The sequence below is a fragment of the Neodiprion lecontei genome, chromosome 3 (assembly GCF_021901455.1).
Source record: "Neodiprion lecontei isolate iyNeoLeco1 chromosome 3, iyNeoLeco1.1, whole genome shotgun sequence".
NCBI classification, from domain to species: Eukaryota; Metazoa; Arthropoda; class Insecta; order Hymenoptera; family Diprionidae; genus Neodiprion; species Neodiprion lecontei.
This window is the reverse complement of record NC_060262.1, coordinates 6,821,165-6,844,557: the sequence shown is the minus strand read 5'-3', so window position 1 is coordinate 6,844,557 and position 23,393 is coordinate 6,821,165. Positions and strand designations below refer to the sequence as shown.

At 39.3% G+C, this 23,393-nt stretch overlaps 3 protein-coding genes across 5 annotated transcripts; 1 reads left to right on the top strand and 2 right to left on the bottom strand.

Annotated features, from left to right (window-relative positions):
• Positions 1 to 2,735: 2,735 nt before the first annotated feature.
• Positions 2,736 to 20,830, top strand: LOC124293746. The gene is made up of 4 exons (XM_046735980.1): positions 2,736 to 2,752; positions 2,880 to 2,895; positions 13,796 to 14,448; positions 20,162 to 20,830. The coding sequence occupies exons 1-3, from the start codon at positions 2,736 to 2,738 to the stop codon at positions 14,438 to 14,440; spliced, it is 678 nt and encodes a 225-aa protein (XP_046591936.1). The 3' UTR covers positions 14,441 to 14,448; positions 20,162 to 20,830.
• LOC107227720 (lysosomal acid glucosylceramidase-like) lies at positions 5,339 to 11,374 on the bottom strand. Its single transcript, XM_015668937.2, has 7 exons — positions 11,242 to 11,374; positions 7,796 to 8,117; positions 6,736 to 7,001; positions 6,202 to 6,633; positions 6,028 to 6,107; positions 5,651 to 5,928; positions 5,339 to 5,493 (listed from the first exon to the last, which is right to left on the bottom strand). Exons 1-7 carry the CDS (start codon positions 11,282 to 11,284, stop codon positions 5,394 to 5,396), a joined length of 1,521 nt encoding a protein of 506 aa, XP_015524423.2. The 5' UTR covers positions 11,285 to 11,374; the 3' UTR covers positions 5,339 to 5,393.
• Positions 19,901 to 23,017, bottom strand: LOC107218385. 3 transcript variants are annotated; one of them, XM_046736036.1, is made up of 9 exons: positions 22,901 to 23,017; positions 21,790 to 22,777; positions 21,604 to 21,702; positions 21,412 to 21,531; positions 21,220 to 21,339; positions 21,049 to 21,147; positions 20,429 to 20,518; positions 20,180 to 20,311; positions 19,901 to 20,091 (listed from the first exon to the last, which is right to left on the bottom strand). In XM_046736036.1, exons 2-9 carry the CDS (start codon positions 22,724 to 22,726, stop codon positions 20,063 to 20,065), a joined length of 1,626 nt encoding a protein of 541 aa, XP_046591992.1. In that variant the 5' UTR covers positions 22,727 to 22,777; positions 22,901 to 23,017; the 3' UTR covers positions 19,901 to 20,062. The 3 variants fall into 3 exon arrangements, with proteins under 3 accessions (XP_046591992.1, XP_046591991.1, XP_046591993.1); XM_046736035.1 differs by having other exon boundaries at positions 21,790 to 22,999; XM_046736037.1 differs by lacking the exon at positions 21,220 to 21,339 and having other exon boundaries at positions 21,790 to 23,005.
• Positions 23,018 to 23,393: the final 376 nt, after the last annotated feature.

Below are 23,393 nucleotides of genomic sequence, written 5' to 3'. Positions count from 1 at the left end.
TTTAGGCATCGATTTTTAAACAAAATTATTGTGATTCTCAGCATAATTCTGCGCCTAAGGTATCGAGTCTCATGCAATTTAATTGGGTGATTAAGACCACCGCGTATGCTTATCACGATCCCTGATTACAAATACATGCGTAGCAGACTCACTAACAGTGAAGGATCTGGTCTCGGTAGCTGCATGACATCATCGATTCCGGAGGAAAATCTCTCCATTACTGACCATCATACGCGACGCATGAAAAAAAAAATGGCGCGGGGAGATCCGAACAATAATATGTGTTTCCGAATCAATTTCTTGTGAAACCATTTTATTTCGAAAGATACACCACTGTTTGCATGATAGAAAATTTTGTTTTGCATTCTTGCAAAATTTATCAACCATTCCACACGAATGGCATCAAACAATATGCCTATAAATTCCGGTAGCCTGCGGAAGTTATTTTGCTGTCGCAATAATCGACTCTGCCGATATTATAGGAAACTGCACGATCCAACGATTCCGATCATCATTTGTACTTGCGTTTAAGCAATTAATATTTCTTTCCTTGCGATGACCTACCTCTTTCAAAAACGTTATTACGTTGAATTTCATCATTTTTCAGATAAAAACAAACTGGAAACAACCCTTGTCATTTTCTTTCAAGTTTCAAAGCTTCACGTATTGGAATTACGTTCTTCTTATTTCCGCAAGTTACATGAAAAGGTTGAACAATAAAAATGATGTTTCATGCAGTAAGACTGACAATTGAGTTGTTACGAATAAAATGTAAATTTTCACACCAAGAGCTTTTTTTTAGGAGTCAAACAAATACATCATTAAAATTGTGGTACTTTCAACGGTAAGTCCAAAAGCCATATTTGGAGTGAAAAAATCTTTCGCGGTTGCGAGTATTCCGTCGCGCTTTTTATCTGACCGCTCGCGTTTCCGGTGCCATGGCAGGAAACTGCATGATTTTTATAATAAGGAAAATATGACACATTGGTTGACGTCACTCTTTATATTCGCGTTCCGACATATCCTGGCAATATTTCCACGACTTGTACTACTTTTTGAAACTCGAATTTCAACATGCATAGCGTTTCGATACGTAATGAGGTCCCACGAAGCGTTCGGTGCCTAACAATTTCATTAATTCTTTCCTTCCAAGTCCGAGATTGGATTCACTTCAAATTCGATAGGTGGCGAGATTTCGATAAAATTAACCGCTCTCTTGAATTTGAACTCAATGGGTCCCAAGCTGCGTTCCGTCGAAGGGCGGAGAAGAAGAAGAATTTTCATCCCACATCAACTTTGGCAATCGGTATGTCCGAAACTGCAGCGTATATTGAAATACGTCAAGTTTATACAACAAGGTCAGACTGTCAAGGTCTCTCGATCCCTGATATGAGACCCTGATTTCGGGCGTAAGTTGGGCCAGGTGAATGATTCTCAGCTGAAATTTTGATGCAGTCGAAATTCGGAACCGCGCATTCCGGGTAACTGTCAGAATATGTAGCGTTGCAGATACGGACCGTTCAATTATTGCCACAGTCCCGGGATGCGCAAAGAATGACTTTCACTGTGAATGATAAGAATGTGACTTCGACAATGTTGCAACACTTCGAATCTGTCCGTAAAGTAAACGGCCTCTTGGTCAATATCTGCGTAGTGTAATCAAAGCTGTTGGAGTAATAGACACTTGCAAGTTTCTAATGGTTTGAGGCAATGCTCGGTTTATATACTCACAATTGATCGAAAGTTTCGGTTAGCTATAATTCACAAATTTTCAAATTTTTTAGTGAAACGGAGAAACAGGACAGTCGAAAGTTGATTTTCTCATTAGTTACTTGTAATAAAAGTGATTTTAGAAGTGATTCCTTTTCGAGATAGGGACGATAAACATTCAAATAACTTAGAAAACGTATTTTTTTAAATCTGAAAAAAATTCTGAAGCAAGGAAATTTTCTAAAATAATTCATATACAAATAACAATAAACACCTAAACTCCTGAAATAAGTTGGTATCTTCAAAAATTCGTAACTCTGAGGCGAATATATGAAATTGAACGGTTGAAAAAGCAAATTAAAGCTCTAGAGTGTTCCTTTCGAGAAAAAATATTGCAAAATCATTTTATGAAATTGGAACCCTTACTTTTTACACGAACATATAATTTTTTTTTAGGTGTAAGCGTAGGAAGTTTTGGTAAGAAATATAAACATTATTCGATTTGAAACTATTTATTGAAATTTTATAACTACAAAATCCACGTCGTCTTCGCTCTCATCCTCAAAATAATTCACAGCTTCACGCGAACGACATTCTCGACTCACATCGTCCCCAGAGCGTTTTGCCATTTTTTAATCTCAATCACAACGCATGGTTGTTTAATTTCAATAATATCAGATAAAATCGAACTCTCATCAGTACAAAATAAAGTACGAAATGATAAACTTACCTGAACTATCGCTCTCACGATTTGTCACCATATTACATTGTGGGAAGAACGTCGCAAGAAATCTTCTCTTCACTGCGTGATTTTCGACTTTAATTTGAATCACAAACCTTGTGGTGTTAAGGTCTCGGTAGCATTTCTCGTGCAGCCTGTTTTGATCTGGAATTATATTGCGGGTCGCGCCAACTATCACTATGCGTGATGAGAATGATTCGTTTTACACAACAATTCAATTCAAAATACACGTTTATCAACAATAAGATGTTGGTTGAATCGATTTTCGAGATTTGGTTCTACAATGTTATTATTCACTAGGTTAGTTATACTGAAGTTCGAAGGTTCCGAAGGTGAGTGTTCTACGATTCAGAATGATCCATAATATTCTTAATTTCAAAGTATTCTGAATCGTCCGGAGTCTAAATTGATTCTGCAATCAATTCAGTTCATTCTCTTTCGATGTCCGAAGTTATTCTCTTTTGCATTAGTCTGGTTCGAAAAGGATCTTCGATAGTGGGAGATCTGGAAGAGACTCCTGATTGGTTCTTAGCTACGTCAGTGCAAGCCGATTGGTCTTGAAGATGCTAATCGATGCGGTGCCGACAAGATAGTTAGTTGCAAGAATGCATGGTTGAATTCTCAGAATGATACTTTGTGAACCGCTCTTTTTTTTTTTTTATCACGTTGCTCGCGTTTCGTCAGTCAGGGTTCATGAGCCTAAGTTCCGTGAATTTAGATTGTAGACCCACATGGTCTATGTGTGAGTTGGAATTGAAGATATGAAGTAAATTTTATATATAATATTATATATATATATATATATATATATATATTGCATGGCATTACATGCACGTTAGCTCGCTTGCGAAATGACAGATGGTATTTTGTATGCAGATTGTCGGTGCGAAATCATTGCACACCAAGATGGTATCTGAATCTAGATCGATATGGATCTTAAAGGCTATGGTACGAGCATGGGCGCTGTCTTATGGTGATTGCACGTCGGTAGGTGACGGTACAAAGAGGGTACAGCCATAATTATCGACTGGGACGTAAGAACCTTAAGGAGAAGTTCAAAGAGCATAAGCGAATCTTCACTTCCGATGAACAGGGCGAACCTCGAACGACCTTGGCAGGCTTTTGGGAATAACTCTCCTGCTACCGACTCTTGGATTCTGATTGTAGCTACTTTTGGAAACAAGTCTCGGGCTATATTTGCCTCATGCGGGATATTGATCGACTAAGCTGAACACGTCTGACTTATGAGTGACGTGTGACCTTTTACATACCCGATGCATTTATAAGTTTATTCAAAGCGTCTAGCGTGCGTTTATTCAACGTTTTGTGCGATGCTGGAATAGCTTAAGTACAAACAAATGCTGGCGGCAAATACAGAGCATTCCATTTTGCAAATAAAGATACTTGCAAGACTGTCTGTGCACGGACATATTCCAATAAACGACGCACCGTAATCCGTGCCGTTCATCAGACGCTTCAAAAATAAGATTCATGTATATTACATATATCAAGATCAGCGCCAAGTTCATTATAAAAAAAAAAAAAATAAATAAACGCGTGGGAACCAATGCACTACCGGCGAAAATATTATCAGATATTCGTTCGCTCTCACGATGAAATTCGACATTTCACAAATTTTATACGCTTATATATTTTAAGAGCTTTCATTTAAGCCCTAAATCAATACGATCGATGCACGGAGAGTCGATACACACATTTCCAAGATTATCGAAATCGTCGGTTCGATCAAGAATTTTCAATGACCATCAATTAATTTACGAATAATTGTACGACATACTTTTGTAACGTATATATAACGTATTGGACAAAAAATAACTCGATCCGAGAAGGTTACGGAGACAGCACAAGAGTTGATCGCCCGCACTCGGTCGATAAAAACGTAATTACGATTCCATTTCGTAAACAAACCGTCAACTGCGTGACACATGATGCGAATGAACGTATGAAAAAAATACCAGAACCAGCGTTGCGAAGTTTTCAACCGTAACGAATTGATCTGTAAGCATAATTTATATGGATTCTTTCATCTACAATGATATTGCCGCGTAAAAATTACACCAAGTATGGCTTGGCTTTCTGAAATAATGATGCTTTTATGTCAGGATTCTAAGAGCCAAGTTGTTGAAATAATCGGGATAATGAATGGGAAAGCATTTAAACGTGCTCTAAACAGTGTATGAAGTATATTTTACACGGAACAAGAATTTCCTGTCAGATAATCATCAAAAAATTATTCTACTCACGAGTCCAGCGGTCTATTAATTACACCGGCCCACAAAAAAAAAAAAAAAAAAAAAAAAGTGGTTTGTACTTTTAACCGGACCTACCTATCTTTATGTATTTTGACGCGCTGAATCCGAATCTGAAGTCGGTTTTTCTCGTACACCCTCAAAATTTTGAGTAAATCGCAAAAAATTAGCAGTTTTGGTCAGAAAAAAATATATGGAACTAAAGACCAAGTGTGACTTTTATGTATTTTGGTCCGCTGAATCCAAATCTGAAGTTTATTCAACCATAAGCCTTTTGAAATTTATGTAAATTGCAAAAAAAAACCTAAAAATTGCGGAAAATAGCAAAAAATTGCAGTTATTGTGATAAAATAAATTCTATAGAGCTAGATTAATAGATCAATCATGATTTTTATGGCTTTTGGCTGATGGCTTATTTGGCTTATATATCTTTAAAAATCTAACTGAATAGCAAAAAATCTCTGAAAATTTCAAAAAATTGACGTTGTGACGAAAATTATTTTTGAAATCAAAACAAGATATGTATTACGTTATTTGATTCAACAATGTTTTAATATACCTTAGACCCTCTGCTATTGTACCGAATACTGCTATGCTCATTTTTGCCCGCATTCGAATCGACAAAATTTACGCAATTGCTTAGAAGTGACCAATCGATTAACAGTGTGTGGTCACTTATACACAATGGTATGAATGGATTTCGGTGGTAGCTGTAAGTTGATGTTTCCTCTTTCTTGGTCACGGATAACTGCATGCTGATTTTCAGTGAGTCTAAAACGAAAAATGAGTTGTATTGCCAAAACAGGACATTTGAAAAATATTACGTAGACAATTTATTGTAAACTGTAACGAAAACTGGTCGTAACTGATAATTCACCTGTCTGATGGATACCGATTGAAATCCGATTATAATATATCTTGAACTCACGTATTGTACAGAACTATAACAATCTTATTGTCCGGAGTCTTGAAGGCGACAGCAATTGTAGACCTTCCCTCCTGACTGAGCTTCAATCTGACCGAACCTCGTGGAATGAATTTACTGAAGTGTGCTAAGCCGTAGAACATTGGTTGTTTGTAAAACTCGTCATTCTCAGCATTCACGATGATTGCAGAATCAACAAAGTTGCTCCTCCAATTGGGACCACCATGATGGTTAAGAGCTAAATTCCAGTCCACCCAGCCGGTAACCCAATGTTGCAGATTCTTTAAGATCAACGAATCCATTACAAGCGAGTTGCCGCCATTTCATTCGCAAAAGAATGCTCCCTTTTCGCCACGCGTGTTAACGGATATTATACTTACGTCCATGATATCCGTAATGTACATTTCCCCTCGTTCCCAGGATCCTAAGATGACTTTGTCGAATTGCCATGGCTTATCTCCTGTACGAATAGACGATATTTTGGCGAACGGATTGTTATAAAAGACCGTTAATATCTAGCATGCAATATGTCGATTGAAAATGACATAACTAACCAACCGAGGCCTCGGTCATGATCAGAAACTTCTCAGGAAAATGATAATGGGTTCGATCGATCACCCAAGAAGGTACAATACTATCCCAGTACCAATGGAATGCAATACCGGCCGTATAGTTTTTTGCCACCTTGTTGCTAAACATATCAGAGACGTACCAGGGCAGGCCGAATTTCTGGTCGTCGAAAGCCAAAATTATGGTATCTTTGTGCTCGGATTTGCTCATGGTAGGGCCGAGGTTTTCCGCCACCCATTTGCCCATGCCACTCGGTGTCCACCCCATGCTGTTAATACCAGCCACTGGTACGATACCGTTAGACGGTTCATTGCCTGTCGTCATCGCCCACATTTCGAGCCCATAGCTTTTGTACTCATCCATGAATTTCACAGTGTACTCAGCGTACACCTGGTAGTACTCTTCAAGGAGAAACCCTGCGGGATACAGTTACCAAGTACATACTTGAGTTATAATGCACGGTATCTATCGATACATCGTTTACCCTGAACTGGCAATACTGCAATATGCGCACTCACCGAAACCCGTGTAATCATTATTTGTCTTCATCCAAGGCGGAGCAGTCCACGCAGATGCGAAAAATCTTAGATCGCGATTCATTCTAAGAGCCTCTTGCATCAGTGGAATTTTGTACTTGATATCTTCCTCTGCCAGGCTGAAGTTGTGAAGTTGCGTATCAACACTCTGGGTGTCGTCGTAAGTATATGCTCGTGTGGAGAAGTCGGACCCACCAATGGGCACACGACCTAGGTTGTATCTACTACCTTCCTCGCCAAAGTACGACCTGAATATTGCGGGATTTTTTTAAGCTACTCAACTGGTGCCCGTTTAGACGCAAAACACAATGGCAGATGTTAATGACTCGTTTGAAGAGTCTTTATACGGAAGCTTCGAGATTGATTTCGTGGAAAGTAAGGTTATCATGAACTGGGATGAGCACAGGAGAATTTAAATGGAATATTCTTCGCGATGATCTACCGACGAATCCAGCCGACACAGATATCCTTTCGTTAAAAATCTCGTTAGTAGGTCACAAGTTTCGCGAGCTTGTTCTTCTTCCGTAATTCGAGAGAGTTGCTGGGAAACCGGTCCACGAGAGTTTAACTTACAACAAAATGCGTGCTACTCGTTAATTTCCATCTGACATATTGCATCATCCGAATATTGAATAACGAATACATGTCTTCTAAAGAACCCACAGTTATTGAATATTTGAAGCTGGAAACCTGTCAACCATATAATCACCTAAACAATTTAGATCGCAAACGTTAATTGTTCAATATCCAATAAAATCATATGCCTTGAGATCGGTTTCATCTAAATTCACATTTGAGCAAAATCAGATTTTCAAGATCGGAATTTTCCTCAAGATTCTCATGTCGTCTGAATATTCCTGAGTATATTAACTTTTGTCAATAATACGATGATTTCATCGACAAAAGTTTTCAAATAAAATATGTCGCCTAATGGTTACACGATCTGCCATTGTAGAAGTATATCAATGAAAAGGGCAAGAGTCAAGGTAACATAATTAGCACTAACGTCCGGTAACTGTTGTGTTTCAAATACAAGAATTACCTGAGTATATAGTCCGCTGTAGCATTGCTCAATAATTTTATGTTGATGCCGGCCGCGTCGGTAAAAGCACCTCCAAATCCGTGAATAGTTTGAAAAGTAGTGTTAAGATCCAGCTGAAGAGTGACGTCAGCGGTTGCCGATTCGTTGGTGAAAGCACCCTCCGTTGGATCCAATCTCAAGCCGTCTCGGCTCGAGACGTATCGCACGAACGAACCGATTTCCGGAATTTCGAGCTCTGGTGTACTGTCGCAGTAAGTAGCGTTGCACACGCACACTGTTCCTCCATTTCCGAAATCTCGAGGCACGCAGGGAAGAGATTCCGCTGCGAATACGGAAGATTTGAATGGTTAACGTTAGTTCATTAGTTCGGTAGAATGAGCATCAGCCTCTTCATAAAGATCCTAAGGGGTGCGGGTAACAAATCGGAACGGTCAGAATTCCGAACATAAATATATCGGAAACTCACAACCGCGAAGGAACAAAGTGGTGAATCTTCAATGAGCCAGAAATAATAAAAATACAATATAAAGGTATCGAAATTTGAAGTTATAGAATTGAGAATACCAAACTGAGAAAAATTCCGAAAGGCCATTAGCAGATTGAGGCAATTGCGATTGCTCGCAAACACAAACAAATCACCTTCGGATGGATAACAAAGTAGAATTTTCATTTATTCGAATTCATAAATGCGGAGGATCAAGAATCAGAATGGTTAGAACTCCGAGTAGTAATCTCATAGAAGGCTCGGAATATAGAATTGCGGTATGTCAGAATCGTTAGAATGAAGGATCGCAATATATCAGAAAAGTCAATAGCTCACATCATATTAGAAGCCCAGAAATATAAGTTTACAATATCAAAAGTCGTAATCAATATTTTAATGAGACAAAAAAAAGATAGAAAATAAAAAGAGGCACATCGTTGGCCAGACTCTAAAGGTCTAACCCACCAGCTTCAACAACTCAAGGTTGTCCATTTGCATCGCGTTTTTTCCTTTTCATTAAGAACGACTATTGAATAAAGAATTTGTTCGATTCTGTAAATGAGACATTTCACAAGTCAAAATAGATTGGTTGGATAGACACGAAATGTGAAATTCTGGTGGTAAGCCATCTATACGGTTACTTTCGGCGTACCGATCTTTCCGAATTGTACGATTCTGAATCATGACCCTTCCGCATTCTGGATATCTGTTTTCCGTCGTTTCTAGATGATCAAGTTTTGACTTTTATTTTCATAATATTTGGACATTTCAGAATATGAAACTTACTACAGATTGAGTCTCTAGAATATTGACTCTATACATTATTAAATTCTGCATCTCTGAATTCTTGGATTAACGTTTTCGGATAATAGAGCCCTCTACTAAATACAGTTTAGGTAAACTGCAGCTTTTTGTGGGCACTATTTGCGACTGAAATTTCTGATAGAATTTGTTCACTCATATTTATCATTCGAGTTTATTAAATTCGGAATTCTGGCCATTCCGATTTTCCGATGAGGTGGAGCTGAAAGTAACGTATCGGTTCAAATTATGGACAACCAGTGTATTTTGACGAACAATGAGTTTCTTTTCTCTTGTGGAGATGAAGTTCAGAGCGCAATGTTAAAGCACTGATCAATGACGGTGAAAATATCACTCGATAACAGAATTCGATTGTCATTGTCGTGTATAAAAAATTATACACTGCATTCTTTTTTTTATTGACGCTTGCCGCAAGATTAACGGTACAATATTGACTGCGTAATACGCGAACAACGTCAAAATGTTATGAAATTGTTATCTAGGTTGTTATAAATAATCATATCGTATTGTGTGAGGGATCGTTATGTGTGAGCCTCAATGTGGTGACATATTAGTGTGTATTGTATAACACGATCGATTATATAATACAAAAACATATGATTATGTATGACTACATGCAACGTAATTATACACAATGTTATACAGGAGCATGAATTATCGTGTGATGCAGAAATATGTACTCATTTATTTTACGGTAACTGACGAATCCCTCTGCATAGAAAGTGATCTGTATCCAGTAGCAACAGTGCCTTCGAGCATCATGGTAATGGCAATAATATAGCAAGGACTATAATAACGATAGTACTATCATTATTAGTAAAGTGCTATGTACGAGCAACCACGTACGTGAAGTTCCCGTTTAGGTGATAAGAAACTCTTCTTTAAAGTCAACAAACATAACCACAAACTTCATTTAAGTGAGATAAGTTTCTGTTTTATGAAAAGGTAGAAATATTGTTCCTTGTTCGACGTAATTTGTCGAATTTGCGTCTAGAAGACAATGAAAGTGAACGGAATTAGAATCGAGACGATCCCTGAAGGAAATTGTGTATTCGTATAATTTCCATCAGTGCATAAGACAGACACGGAAAAGATACAGAAGATCGGAAATTTTTACATACGTAATTTATCGAATTTGAAGATTACATAACAGGCGATGAAGCAAGTAACTCATCAATTGAATCCCATGAATATTTTGGGTGTCACATGAGAAAAAATGGTACGTACGCCAGTGATGTAGTACCAACCAAATCTGCATTGTGTTTCAAGATGAATATATCATTGTATCGTCAGAGATTAGCAGTGATCAAAGTACATGGATCAGAATATTATTAATAAATAAAACTGTCCCTGAAAAAAAAAGTTGAATGTAAGTAAATCGTTATTGAAAGTATATTTACGCGACGGATATTTCTATTCAAGTGAAAATACATCGTGAAGCTGAATAAAAAGCCGCACGATGTAGATCCACCTCAAAACTCCTGACGTTCAGGACATCCACTTCGTTCTTGTAGATAACTAAAAAAGCCAAGTCATCCGCTTTAAACGTTTTCAACGATAAGGTCTGCTGGTTGAAAAATTTTAATGTCTATATCCATCCATCATGCGGCATATCATGAGTTTCAACACTTGCAACAGAATAAAATGCAAAGCCCCAAGTGACTTCAACAAATTCGTTCTTTTTCGTAGCATTGAAAAGGGATAATAGTATTGAATATATTTCGCACTTATTGTAAGAGAAGAATTAAGAAAATCGGTTTGTTATAGCATGGGCACAACAAAAAAAATCTATTATTTGCAACGCGTACTAAGGAAACATTTATTGTACGAACCTGAAGTTTTAATCGTGCAAAATCGATAAAATACTCAACTTATCACTGATACTGATTTTGAATAATAAACAGAATTTGATCAGTATTCATTTCTGAATTTTTGAAAAGCTTACAAAATTTCATTTAACTACGTAATGCAAAAACGTGTTTTATTATCGCAATTTAGTATGGATACATACTTGGTTCCTCTATTAGACATGTTCAATTGAAACGTCACAAGTATAAAGTATTAATTCGAATGAATACTTTTTCAATGACAGAGCATTGCATTTGTCGAAATGACTTAAACATATCCAAGTTAAAAATACCTGCACATATCCACAATATCAGCAGGAGGTAGAATCGTTGCATAATGCAATCTCCAAGTTTCAATCCTTGCTCCGGCTTGATTCTATTTTATTTTCAGCAATGACCCAAGAGCAGAAGTTCCAAATACGTTCTTCCTCTGCTAACGTAGGAATGAGCATAAATTTTCACGGTTCACATCAAGTTATCACTATGAATAAATAATACGGATACACAGGCATCTCAGCGATCGCTTAACGACTCTCTTATCAAAGTCAATTCGCCGTTTGTCAGCGTCAGTGGAGGCGAAAGAAATGTCAACAGAAATTCGGCTTCGAACACATGTTTCACAGCAAACCTTGCAGCCAAACAAACTGGTCCGTCCAAACCGCACGACGGTAGCAAGTCGACTGTTTATCGGCTTGCCCGATAATCACTGCTGTCCAGCTGTGGCGACTCTCTCCCATGGCAATTCTATGGCTGGACGGAACCGTGCTAGTTATTCACGAGCCAACAGTTATCACTCTCCTTAAGTGATAATCCCAGATGCCAGGAGAAGATAAAACGTTTGCACAGAATCTCCGCGGTTCTTCATGCGAGAATACGCAAATTCCCACGTGACTGCACCAGTGGCGCAGTTTCACAAAAATTTCTGCCCAATTATTTTAAATCACGGACCACCGCGTTTATACTGGCCTTTTTGCTTTCAAAGAGATTAATAATGACGAACACTGGTCTTGAAGTTTGCAACCACACGGCATCAAACAGGTCCAAGTCCTAATGAAGTAAATCTACGTGGGCTTCGTCGTGAGTAGTAAATGTGACAGTACAAGAGGAGGATGAATGTTGATGTTCTCTGCTAGACGTACATGCCATGAATATGAAATGTGAGAGAAAGTATGTTGTGGCTAACTTTTACAATGCAAAAAGTATAATAAAACGTCGAACTCATGACGTACACTCGTTATAAGAAGTGAAATCACTCTCCTGTAGAATTAGTAGCGGGTTCCGAATTTTTGCACGAGACACACAATTTTCGCATACCAAGTGATAAGGCTCTTTATTTTAACTGAATAAATTTGATTTCAGATTATTTCACAGTAGCAAATTGCAAATACTGACCTTACAATTCAAGAGCGTGTCCGCGTTTACGAAAAATGCGACACTTCATACTATTTATGTAGACAGTTATTGGGCATATTTGAAAAATACAAGGTCGAATAACTCATTGTGTTTTATGCAGGTAATACGATTATTACAGTAGCACCGTTACTATCTCAAATTGCAGCAGCTTACATCAATACATATTCGCAGTGACTATCCATTGTGGGATATAGGACGTTTTTTTTTTTTTTTTTGATATATATCTTATAGTAGTTTCTGTTCAATTGTATTTTGCGCCTCTTCCTTCAGAGATCAAATTGTAGTACCCCTCACTTTCCTCATTTGTCGCCACAAGTTTCAAAGCAAGCTTTTTTCCTTGGTTGCTATGCAACCCATATCCTGCTCCGTTGTTTATTCTCATTCTTTCGCTTTGTGTCAACGTCATCACACGCGAAATATTAATAAAAACGCAAAAAGTCAAAAAGAAATGGGAAAGAAGAGGAATCACGATCATTCACCGCCAAGAGAAAAGAAAAAGAAGGTCTTCGCTGAGAGACTAAGAGGAATGGTGACCAATATTAACCGAAAAAATAAAAAACGTAAGTGGAGAAGAACTTAATCTGTGCTCACGGGGCGAAAATGACCACCACGAAAATTGACTCTTTCTGAAAGATCAATTACTGACAAAGATCTGTTGGTCTCGACACCTTGTTGCTATGCCAGCGATTTGATTGCTCAGCCGCGTGCCTTTGGTCTGACCGAGGCGCACGCCTTCGTCAGACGAAGGAATGCAACATGCATTGTTCAGTTTCCTGGGTCTGACCCTAGGAAATGAAATTTTTCCTTTTAATGAAAAATTGAACAATTTAAAGACGATGTAAGGCAAGTATTGGCAATTTGCCCGTTTACCTTTCAGGTTATAGATCGAGTCCGCCACATCGTCGGGATCGCTCTCGAACCCGTCACAGGAGAAACGGCGAACGCAGACGAAGGTCAGATCGTCGCGTCCGGTCTCCTGAAAATCGCTCACGATACGACATCAGTCGATCACGTCGTTCGAGAAGATCTTCGCGTCACACTCGTCGCTCAGAGCGTAGTCGCTCGGATCATTCTCGGCGCTCGGGTCATTCTTGTCGCTCAGAGCGGAGTCACTCGCGTGAAATTGGCCAGGGCTCACAACAACTTCCGCAGGAGTCGGAGGAAGAGCGAGAGGAATTTCCGATACGGACTCAGAAAAATGACGAGGTGGAAATCGATACCGAGCAGTTGCCAGCGGGCGCACTGGGGGCCGCATCAACAGCACCGGTCGACAGGGAACAACACGCGAGCGTGACCGCAACGGACAATGAAAACCAGCCTGATCATGAAGTTGATCTTGGAGAGGACGTATTAAACGTTATTCGACCGCGTTTGGAACCGGACCAGAAAAAGGCCCCTGCATTCCACAAGGATATTGTCATTCGTTGGAAAGAGATCTTTAAAAAAGGGATTTCTAACGAGGAAAACAAGGACCTAGTGGAAAAATATGATATTCCCGAAAATTGCGGATTCATAGCTGCCCCAGTGCTAAATTCGGAGGTTATTGCTGCAATACAGGAGAATGTCAAAACAAGAGACAAGCGTATTACGGAAAAACAAGAGCGCATCGCTGCCTGCATGGCAGCCAACGGAAAAGCCATCTCGATTACTTTAAAATCGGACAGTCCAGATAAACTCGAACGGCTCGAAATTGAGAGCGACATGGGAAGACTCCTGGCTTTTCTCCAGAGGGAGGAATCAGAAATTCGCAAGAGTTTAATCCTCGCGAATCTCAATTCATCCGTCAGAGAAATTTTGACGGGCTCGACAGTCGACGGTTTCCAGTTCGGGGAAAATCTGGAAGAAAAAATAAAGACTGCAAAGACGATTGAGCGTACATCAAAGGACCTTATCCAACGGGAAAAACCATCAAAATTCAAGGATTCAAAAAACCAGAGGGGCCCGCCGGCGAAGCGACAGTTAATGCACAAGAGGAATTGGACGTCGAGCGGGCCAAAGAAACCGACGAACGACAAGTTCGGCCCGAGACCGAAGAAAACATATCCTCGAAAGACGCGGTTCCCGGACAGACGCCGTTAATTCCCAACGTACGTAAATCTGCGGGTCGATTACGGTTTTTTCATCGAGCATGGGCAAAAGTATCGGCAGATCGCGAGATTAATGAATGGATTAGAGGGTTAAAAATACCCTTCACATCGCTTCCTGTGCAGGGCCGAATCGGGGAAAAAACAAATTGGTCAAATAACGAGAAATTGGCAATCGAGAGCGAAATCAAAAAGTTATTAGAAAAGGGCGCGATACGGACGGTTACTCCGTCATCCGACCAGTTTTTATCGAATGTTTTTCTGGTGCCAAAATCCGACGGTACGCAACGATTCATTTTAAACTTGAAAATGCTTAGTGAATTCATAAAGGCGGAACATTTTAAGATAGAAGATTGGCGCGTGGCGAAGTCGCTAATTGAGCCCAATTGTTTTATGGCATCAATCGATATAAAGGACGCGTATTACCTCGTATCAATCGCCAAGAGTTCTCGAAAGTTTTTACGTTTCCAATACAGCGGTGTATATTACGAATTCAATTGCTTACCGTTTGGTTTAAATGTCGCATCTTTCGTATTTACGAAAATACTCAAACCAGTGGCAGCATATTTAAGAAAACGAGGCTTTAGATCCGTTTTCTATTTAGATGATATTTTGCTTATCGGGAAATCATACAAAGAGTGTGCGAAAAACTTTCAAGCTACGACGGCTATTTTAAAAGAACTCGGGTTCATAATCAATCAGAAAAAATGTTGTAAGATTCCCAAAAAACGATGCAAATATCTAGGGCTTATTTTCGACTCGGAAAAAATGACAATCGAGTTGCTAGAGGAAAAAACCAAAAGATCTCTTGATCTATTCAAGAAATTTAGGAAAATGAAAAAGTGCTCGATTCGTGAGTTCGCATCTTGGATCGGTACTCTCGGCTCGTGCTGTCCAGCCATGAAATATGGCATGATACATATGAGACGGTTCGAAAAAGTCAGATTATTAGCGCTCGAAGCAAATAATAATAATTATGACATGACCATGGTCATTCCGGAGGAATTAGAACAAGATATCGATTGGTGGACGGTAAATATAGCCTCAGCCTGTGCCCCGCTGAATAAGCCAGTATTCGATTGCGAGATTTTTACCGACGCTTCGCGTACAGGATGGTGAACAGCTTGCGAGGGGCGATGAGCAAACGGACACTGGAGCACGTATGATTTAAAGTTCCACATCAATCATCTCGAGTTGGTGGCCGCATTTTTCGAACTTAAATGTTTTTTAAGCCACAAGAAACAAAGCAACGTGCTTCTTCGTATCGACAACACCACCGCGATAGCTTACATAAATCGTATGCGAGACATCCGGTTCGATAATCTTAGCGATATAACGAAACAAATTTAGGATTGGTGCGAGGTCAGAGATATTTGGATCGTTGCGGGATATATCGCATCGGAAGAAAATATAGAAGCAGATTACGAGTCACGCAAATTACAGCCCGAAACGGAATTCGAACTTGCGGATTATGCGTTTCAAAAAATAGTAAAGGTGTTGGGTGAGCCAAGAATTGACCTGTTTGCCTCGCGAACAAATACGAAATGCAAGCATTATATTTCATGACGTCGGGACCCCGAGTCATTCGCGATTGATGCATTTACCGTAGAATTGAATCAATGGTTTTTTTACGCTTTTCCGCCATTCTCAATTATTTCGAGAGTTTTGCGAAAAATTTGCCAGGACCGCGCAGAAGGAATAGTGGTTGTTCCATATTGGGAAAGTCAACCTTGGTGTTTTGTCGGAAATTGACCACCAGGATTAATTCCCGTACTTCCCTTTCATCTTGAAATTAATACTTATAACAATTATTGATATGGGCAAGGTTAGGTATTTTAAATAAATCCACTCGGTTTGGGGGTCAATCAAAGATGGTTTATTGCCCCAGAGGAGGAAAACCTCAGCAGGAACTGAGTAAAAACCTCCTCGAAATCGTGTACAATGTGTGTGAATGAATGTTAGATTTATGAGTGGATGTGTGCACTGGATGTATCTAGAGAGAGAATTGTGACGCTTCGAGTGAAGACACAATAGGGGTGAGCTCAACCGCCTTACAAGATGCTAGCGTGGAAGCTAGTTACACGATAATTATCAAGGCGATAATCAATTCCCCAGTGGGAATACAAGAGAGAGATGGAACGGCCGAGAGGCGCTATTTGAATGGCCGAGAGGCGCTATGTCATGGAGTGACGACGAGTGTCGACCCTCTTATGCCGCAGTGGCGTTGTCTCAGTTATGTATCAACACAACCATCGTCACAAATACTACTTAGCGTCAGTTCAAATCAGAGATTCGAATTATAGGCTCACCAAGTTGAAGAGGAGCCAGAGTGCTGTCTGGCTCACGCGTATCAAGCAACTGCTTGTGCCAGCACGTGTTGACCCGGCGTTTCTCCGACTTACCGTACTGCGCATGTCAGGTAGCCATTGTTTTCGAGTTCTGCACAGATTTGAAGGTGTGTGTCACACGTCATCACATGAGTGTATCCCAATACAAGTAACTCTGCCGTGTAGGCACGATACACTTGGTTCCCCTTTTTCTCTTCGTTAATGATTGGTGATCTTGTTTATTTCAAACCAAACGTTAATCTGTTGCGTTCTTCCAACAGGGACCCTCACCCGCTGTCGAAGCAACTTACATTGGTTGCCGGCAGGCTATCAGGGAAGCGTTCATCTTGAGACAAGCCCCAACGGAGTCAATCGACATTCTTATTGCGTCTTTAACAGATGCAACGATCCGGCAGTATGATTGTGGGTTAAAAAAATGGTGGCATTTCTGTGCAACCACCAGTCTCGATCCGTTGAGGGGCTCGCCAGTGGACGTTTTATCGTTCCTTACAAGAGAGTTCAAAAACAACGCGTCATATGGGTCGCTTAATTGTTATCGATCAGCGCTTTTACTTATTCTTGGTTCGAGTTTGGGTGAAGACGACAGGATAACACGATTTTTTAAGGGGGTTTCAAAATTAAGGCCTTCTGCGCAACGGTATGATTCGACGTGGGACCCACCAATTGTGTTACGATTACTTTCAAGCTGGGGTTCAAATGAAGAACTTTCGTTATAGCGACTCTCTATGAAACTAGTAACGCTACTAGCGTTAATGACAGGCCATCGGCTGCACACTTTTTCGTTAATAGATATTCGTAATATCCGAAAAGTCGACGAAAAATCGTACGAGATAAGAATTCCGGACCGAATAAAAACTTTGGCTCCAAATAAAAAGCAACCGGTATTGCGCTTACCGTTTTTCACAGAGGATAGGTCAATATGTCTAGCGTCAGCTCTCGAAAGTTACTTGGATAAAACAAAAGATCTACGTAACGCGATTTTAAGTCTTTTCATTTCTTTCAAAAAACCGCATAAGGCGGTTACGTCTCGGACGTTATCCCGCTGGGTAAAGAAGATTTTGTCCATAAGCGGCGTCGAGATTAATGTTTTTTCCGCGTATAGTACGCGTCACGCCGCCACCTCAGCAGCAAAACGGGCTGGCGTAGGCGTCGATTTAATTCGAAAAACGGCGGGTTGGACGCAGGAGTCTGCAACCTTCGTTCGATTCTACGACCGAGAGGTTTTGTCAAAGGAAGTCCAATTTGCTGAAGGTATTCTCGGTAATAGAGATTAAGGCTTTCCGTTTGTGACCTTATTTGATTTTTAAAATATGCAGGGCGAAAAATTGCATGCGTATTATTGCATTATTGCGTTTTTGGTTTGAAATGTTATGAAAATTTCAAAATGTTTGAAAAATAAATATAACGATTTTCTCAACAGCCGTAACTCGCTTTAAACAGCTACAATTTGATCTCTGAAGGAAGAGGCGCAAAATACAATTAACGATTAAACGAACTTACCTAAGTGAAGTTCAATCGTGATTGTATGAGCGCCTCTTCCGAAGAGATCAATCCCGCCCACCCATTAATCTCGTATGAGATACCCAAAATATATCAGTTACGGCTTAGAAAAAAAAATTTTAAAAAAATGAGAATAAACAACGGAGCAGGATACGGGTTGCATAGCAACCCAGGAAAAAAGCTTGCTTTAAAACTTGTGGCGACAAATGAGGCAAGTGAGGGGTACTACAATCTGATCTCTTCGGAAGAGGCGCTCATACAATCACGATGGAACTTCACTTAGGTAAGTTCGTTTAATCGTTAATTATATACAGTCCGGACTGAGTACGATTAACGCTTGAGGAGTTGCAACGGAAAAACAAAAATTTTTTTTTGAATTTACGAATCTGTTGTTCCTCCGGCATCCTGGATATTCTTATCGGAATCCTGAGGGTACACGGTATAAGATTATTTGAAAATTAAAAATTATGCGAAATAAATATTAAAAATCTTTTATAAACTACGAATAGTAGAGTGAAAATTTTAAGTCATTATAAATATATCCACACATGAGCCGGCATTGGGTTTAAAATTCATTCATTTGTCCATTCCACAATTCATTCATTCCAGGTGTATATTGTTTAAAATAGTGTAAATGGTTAAAACTGGTGGATATTATTGAGATTATGAATAATTGTCAATAACCGTCTTTCGTCAAGGCACTATATTTTTTTATTGCACTTTTATTGTTTCTTCGTTCTATATCGTCTCTTTTTAAATTTGGGCTTGGCTTTTGGAGTGTTTAATTTTTAATTTGATAGGTATGTCCTCGTAGTTTAGATTTACTTTATTATTTTTAATTGGTCGATTTTGGATCGATTACGATTTCTTTTCAGAGAGCAAAACCTCCTCACCTCCTTCCTCCTGGAGAGACGTAGACCAAGCCACCTAGTTTTCTCCTTAAATTTGTGACCAGGTGCCCCACTCCCTGGGTCTAACCTAATCCGATCGTGCCGTGTACAATGAGCGGTTATACTTGAATCATTACAGTATTCGAGAAATCTAATTTTATTCGCATTGAATTAATGAAAATCCTATTCAACGACTGAAATCCGTGTAGCGTCAGGAGGGCTGAGTGTAGTTCAAAGTTCGCGTGGGTTGCGTTATATCTAACATTTTCGCGATTCCGTTCCGAATCATTCGATCGTATCAGTGCGTCGACATGAGTTGGTCTTTACAATTCGATTACTCGATCATCATCAATGAACTAATCATACCATTCGAATGGTCTACCTCCTTTTAAACCGATCTCTTCCTCTCTCATACATTTTCTGCACTAGGAGCAGTGTCACGAAAGTGCATAATCGGTGTGTACGGAGCGTAAACAGCGAAATAACACCTTGGTTGGGCGTAGAGTAGGTTTCGGTAGCCATGCATCGAAGTCGACGCGTTCTTCCCCGTAAAACTGTTTTGAGTTACGAATTTCATGAAAGATGATGGTTGGAGAAAATAATTTAACGCAGATCAGCAGAGTGATTTACAGTTGGGACAATCATGTAAAAATTATAGAAGAAATAAAAAAGGATGAAAACAATCGTTCGTCGAGTCGGCACGGAATACTTCGTATGTACGCTTGACCGAAAACAAAAGCATAGTTTTATTTGATGTTTCGGAAAATGTTATACATAAGTAATAATCACGAAAAATATGGAAGGCACAAGTCGACGTTTTCGTTCACGTTTCATATCTGTAGGAATGTTGAGAAATACGTCGACACCTTGGGATGCAAATTAGTATGGACATGTTCTCCGATTGTGTCCTGTGAATGAAAAATAATACTCAAGATTCTATTGAAACGACATCATACTAACTATAACTATTATTTCTAGAGAGTGGGGTACTCTTGCCTGAACCACCGCAATTTCCGCACGTATAACTGCGACCACCCCCAGAGTATGACATCGGAGGAGATGGTGTGAACATGTAGTTATAGGACGATGACGAAGTGCTGCGACGGCCGCAAGTTCTACTGTTGTGACCTGAGATGAGAAGACAAAATACATATTAATTCTCATCATCTTGACTTCTGATCATAATCTCTACTGTTAACATCATAGCTCCAATGATAGTCACTGAAAATGGTCTTAATAATGTACCTTCACCGCCACAGGTACTGCATCTAGGAGTGGCTCTCGTTGAAGCCCTGGATGTCACAGAATCGTGCGAGCGTGTTGATCTGTTGTGTTCTGAGGGTTGCAAAATTTTGAAAACACGAAATTTCATACAAAATCAGCGAAACTAGTTGAATTTGCAAGACTTTTTTGAAATTTGAAAATTATGCGTAATCAATATTGAGTATATTTTATAAGGTACGAATAGCAGAGTACAATTTAATTTATTTTTGAATATATTAAAACACGAGCCGTCATTTGGTTTAAAATTCATTCATTCATCCACTCCACAACTCATTCGTTTCAGGTGTATATTGTTTAAAAATGGTGTATATTGTTGAAATTATAGTGAATAGTAGTCTTTCGTCGAGGCACTATATTCTTGGATTTCTCAGTGTTTTTTGTTGTTCCTTCGTTTTAAATCGTCTATCTTTAAATTTGACTTGACTTGTGGAGTTTATAATAATTAATGTTAAATGTTCTTCTCCGAGGTTTGAATTTATTTTTTTATTAAAAGTTCGTCGATTTTCGGTCTGCTAATATTTCATCCGCGTGTGTCGTGCTCATTGCGTGGTTATATTTGAATCATTATACATTGTTAGTACCTTCTCCTCCAAATAGTTCCGATCCGTAAGATCTAGCAGGAGTGCTGGATGCAGCAGGTTTGGATGATCCATTCATTGGACAGGTCGTTCTGTTGTGTCCTAGATATTGGAAAAAATTTGCACGTCAAATCGTGAATTATATCTTATTTATCAATATATCTTCGTTTATACCTTCTTCGCGACATATTCCGCACTTATATGATCTCTTGGGACTTTCGGTGGCTCTGAAAGCTTGAATTACCGACTGGGATGCGGTTGATTTATTCATTGGACAGGTCGTACTGTTGTGTCCTAGATATTAGAAAAAATTTTCACGTCAAATCGTGAATGATTTCTTATTTATCAATATATCTTCGTTGATACCTTCTTCGCGACATACTTCGCACTTATATGATCTCTTGGGACTTTCGGTGGCTCTGAAAGCTTGAATTACCGACTGGGATGCAGTTGATTTATTCATTGGACAGGTCGTTCTGTTGTGTCCTCGATATTAGAAAAAATTTTCACGTCAAATCCTGAATTATATCTTATTCATCAATATATCTTCGTTTATACCTTCTTCGCGACACACTTCACATTCGCGCGTTTTCTCAAGACTCGGTGTAGGCGGTGGAGTATGAGAATCCATGACTGAGCGTATCGAATCTCTGTTTTCTGGAAATTTCAGTTTCAAATTTTACGAATCTAAGACGAATAAAATACATTCATTCGATTATAATACTTTGTCACTTCTGCAATTACCCAACTCGCACGGAAATTCCTCATGATCGACCTGCTCTTTGGATTGCAACATTTCCCTCCAGATATCAGCCAATTTTCCCAATACATTTCTTGTCTCAGTCTCCGCCTCAGCCTCTGTTTCATTATCTGTCTCATCGTCTCCGAATAACTCGGTATTCGTATTATCCGAGGCCTGTGACGAAATCTCTTGACCCATCATTCCATCTTTTTTTGTCTTCTTATCACCGTTCATGTTATCATATGGTATTTCCGCTGTGTCAGCATCACTTTTTGCTTCATCGTTATGATTTTTATGTGGCTCAATATCAAATATCACAAGTAAAGTATCAATAAGCTTGGAGACCAATTCATTCTGTTGTTTCTGTATTTCAATATTGGATAATTTATCAATGACAGCGATAAAATCATTGACAGTGTTTACGATCTTTTCTTTATCCCGCGAATTTCCAGCATTATTTTTTTTTAATCGCGAGAATAAACCATTGGTGAAGGTAGAGCTCAGTAATTCCTTATACTCCATCAAATTTGTCTCAGATAAATCATTGATTTTGTTGAAAAAGTCTTCAGCACTATCTTCAATAGCATTTATAATGACATCTTCATCGTTATCTTCACAATCATCTGTTGAAACTTCGCTGTCTTTATCTCTATTATCATAAACATTTTCAAGTTTCAACCAAACTTCGCGCGCAGTTGTGCAATTTTCGAGCAACAGAAGCAGCTCGCTGCTTATATGTAAAATCAATTTTGATTTAGCTATTCCATCTTTTTTCATCCATAACTGACCCATCGCGGATGATTTTTCGTCCTCGTCGACATGATCCCAAAGATCAGATACTCTCAACAAAGCTTCGGCTTTCATTCGCCAACTTCGATAATTGTCTTTCGTTAATACATCGAAACCGATTGCCCCTGAATGGCTTAGTCTGTTTGTCATCGCACGTGTAGTACTTTACTCCTGGGAATCTTCTATAAACATCACAGATGCCGAGCCGAAAGACGAACAAGTCTGAAACTAAGCCTACTATTGCCGTCTCGAATCGATACCGTGAATTTCTCAGCTTCAACTCGACCAAAAGAATGAGCTTAATGAAAGCTTATTCCTGCCAGCAGTTTTGTGTTAATACGTTTATTCGCACTTCTCCGAACAAGACAGTAGAACAAGATAGAGCTTTTGCAACGCAACCCGCCAAATATGCAACAGAATCGCGCAAGGTTTGGACTTGTACTGCCGCGATAATTTACTTCTCCGTATAAAAGTTCCAACGCCGCGCGCCGTCTGTCGTGCATCTCTGAACACTAGAGGTCCCCCTCCCATTCGTGTTTGTGCGTCACTACGCATGCTACATCTATTCCCGTGATGGCCGAGCCTTTTCTGCTACTGTGATGAAGAGATAGTGTCGTTTCTACCGTCCCTTATTTCCGTCTAGATAAGGTGACCAACAGTCGAAACTATTAATATTTTTTATGGAATAATCGGCCTATTCAGGGTACGGATGATCTATGTGCCAATTGTCCATCAAGTCCATTTGATTCTATCTAATAACGGATAATTATAAATTTAATACACTCCATATTAGTGAATCTATTCCATTCTGACCATT

Coding starts and splice junctions, on each gene's coding strand:
- LOC107227720 (XM_015668937.2), bottom strand. CDS start 11,284: ATGCAACGATTCTACCTCCTGCTGATATTGTGGATATGTGCAG. Junction 8,118..11,241: donor GATATTGTGGATATGTGCAG/GTATTTTTAACT, acceptor CCGTATTCGCAG/CGGAATCTCTTCCCTGCGTG. Junction 6,108..6,201: donor CATGACCGAGGCCTCGGTTG/GTTAGTTATGTC, acceptor CTATTCGTACAG/GAGATAAGCCATGGCAATTC.
- LOC107218385 (XM_046736036.1), bottom strand. CDS start 22,726: ATGACAAACAGACTAAGCCATTCAGGGGCAATCGGTTTCGATGTATTA. Junction 21,703..21,789: donor GGAATTTCCGTGCGAGTTGG/GTAATTGCAGAA, acceptor TGAAATTTCCAG/AAAACAGAGATTCGATACGC. Junction 21,340..21,411: donor CGAAGTATGTCGCGAAGAAG/GTATCAACGAAG, acceptor TCTAATATCTAG/GACACAACAGTACGACCTGT.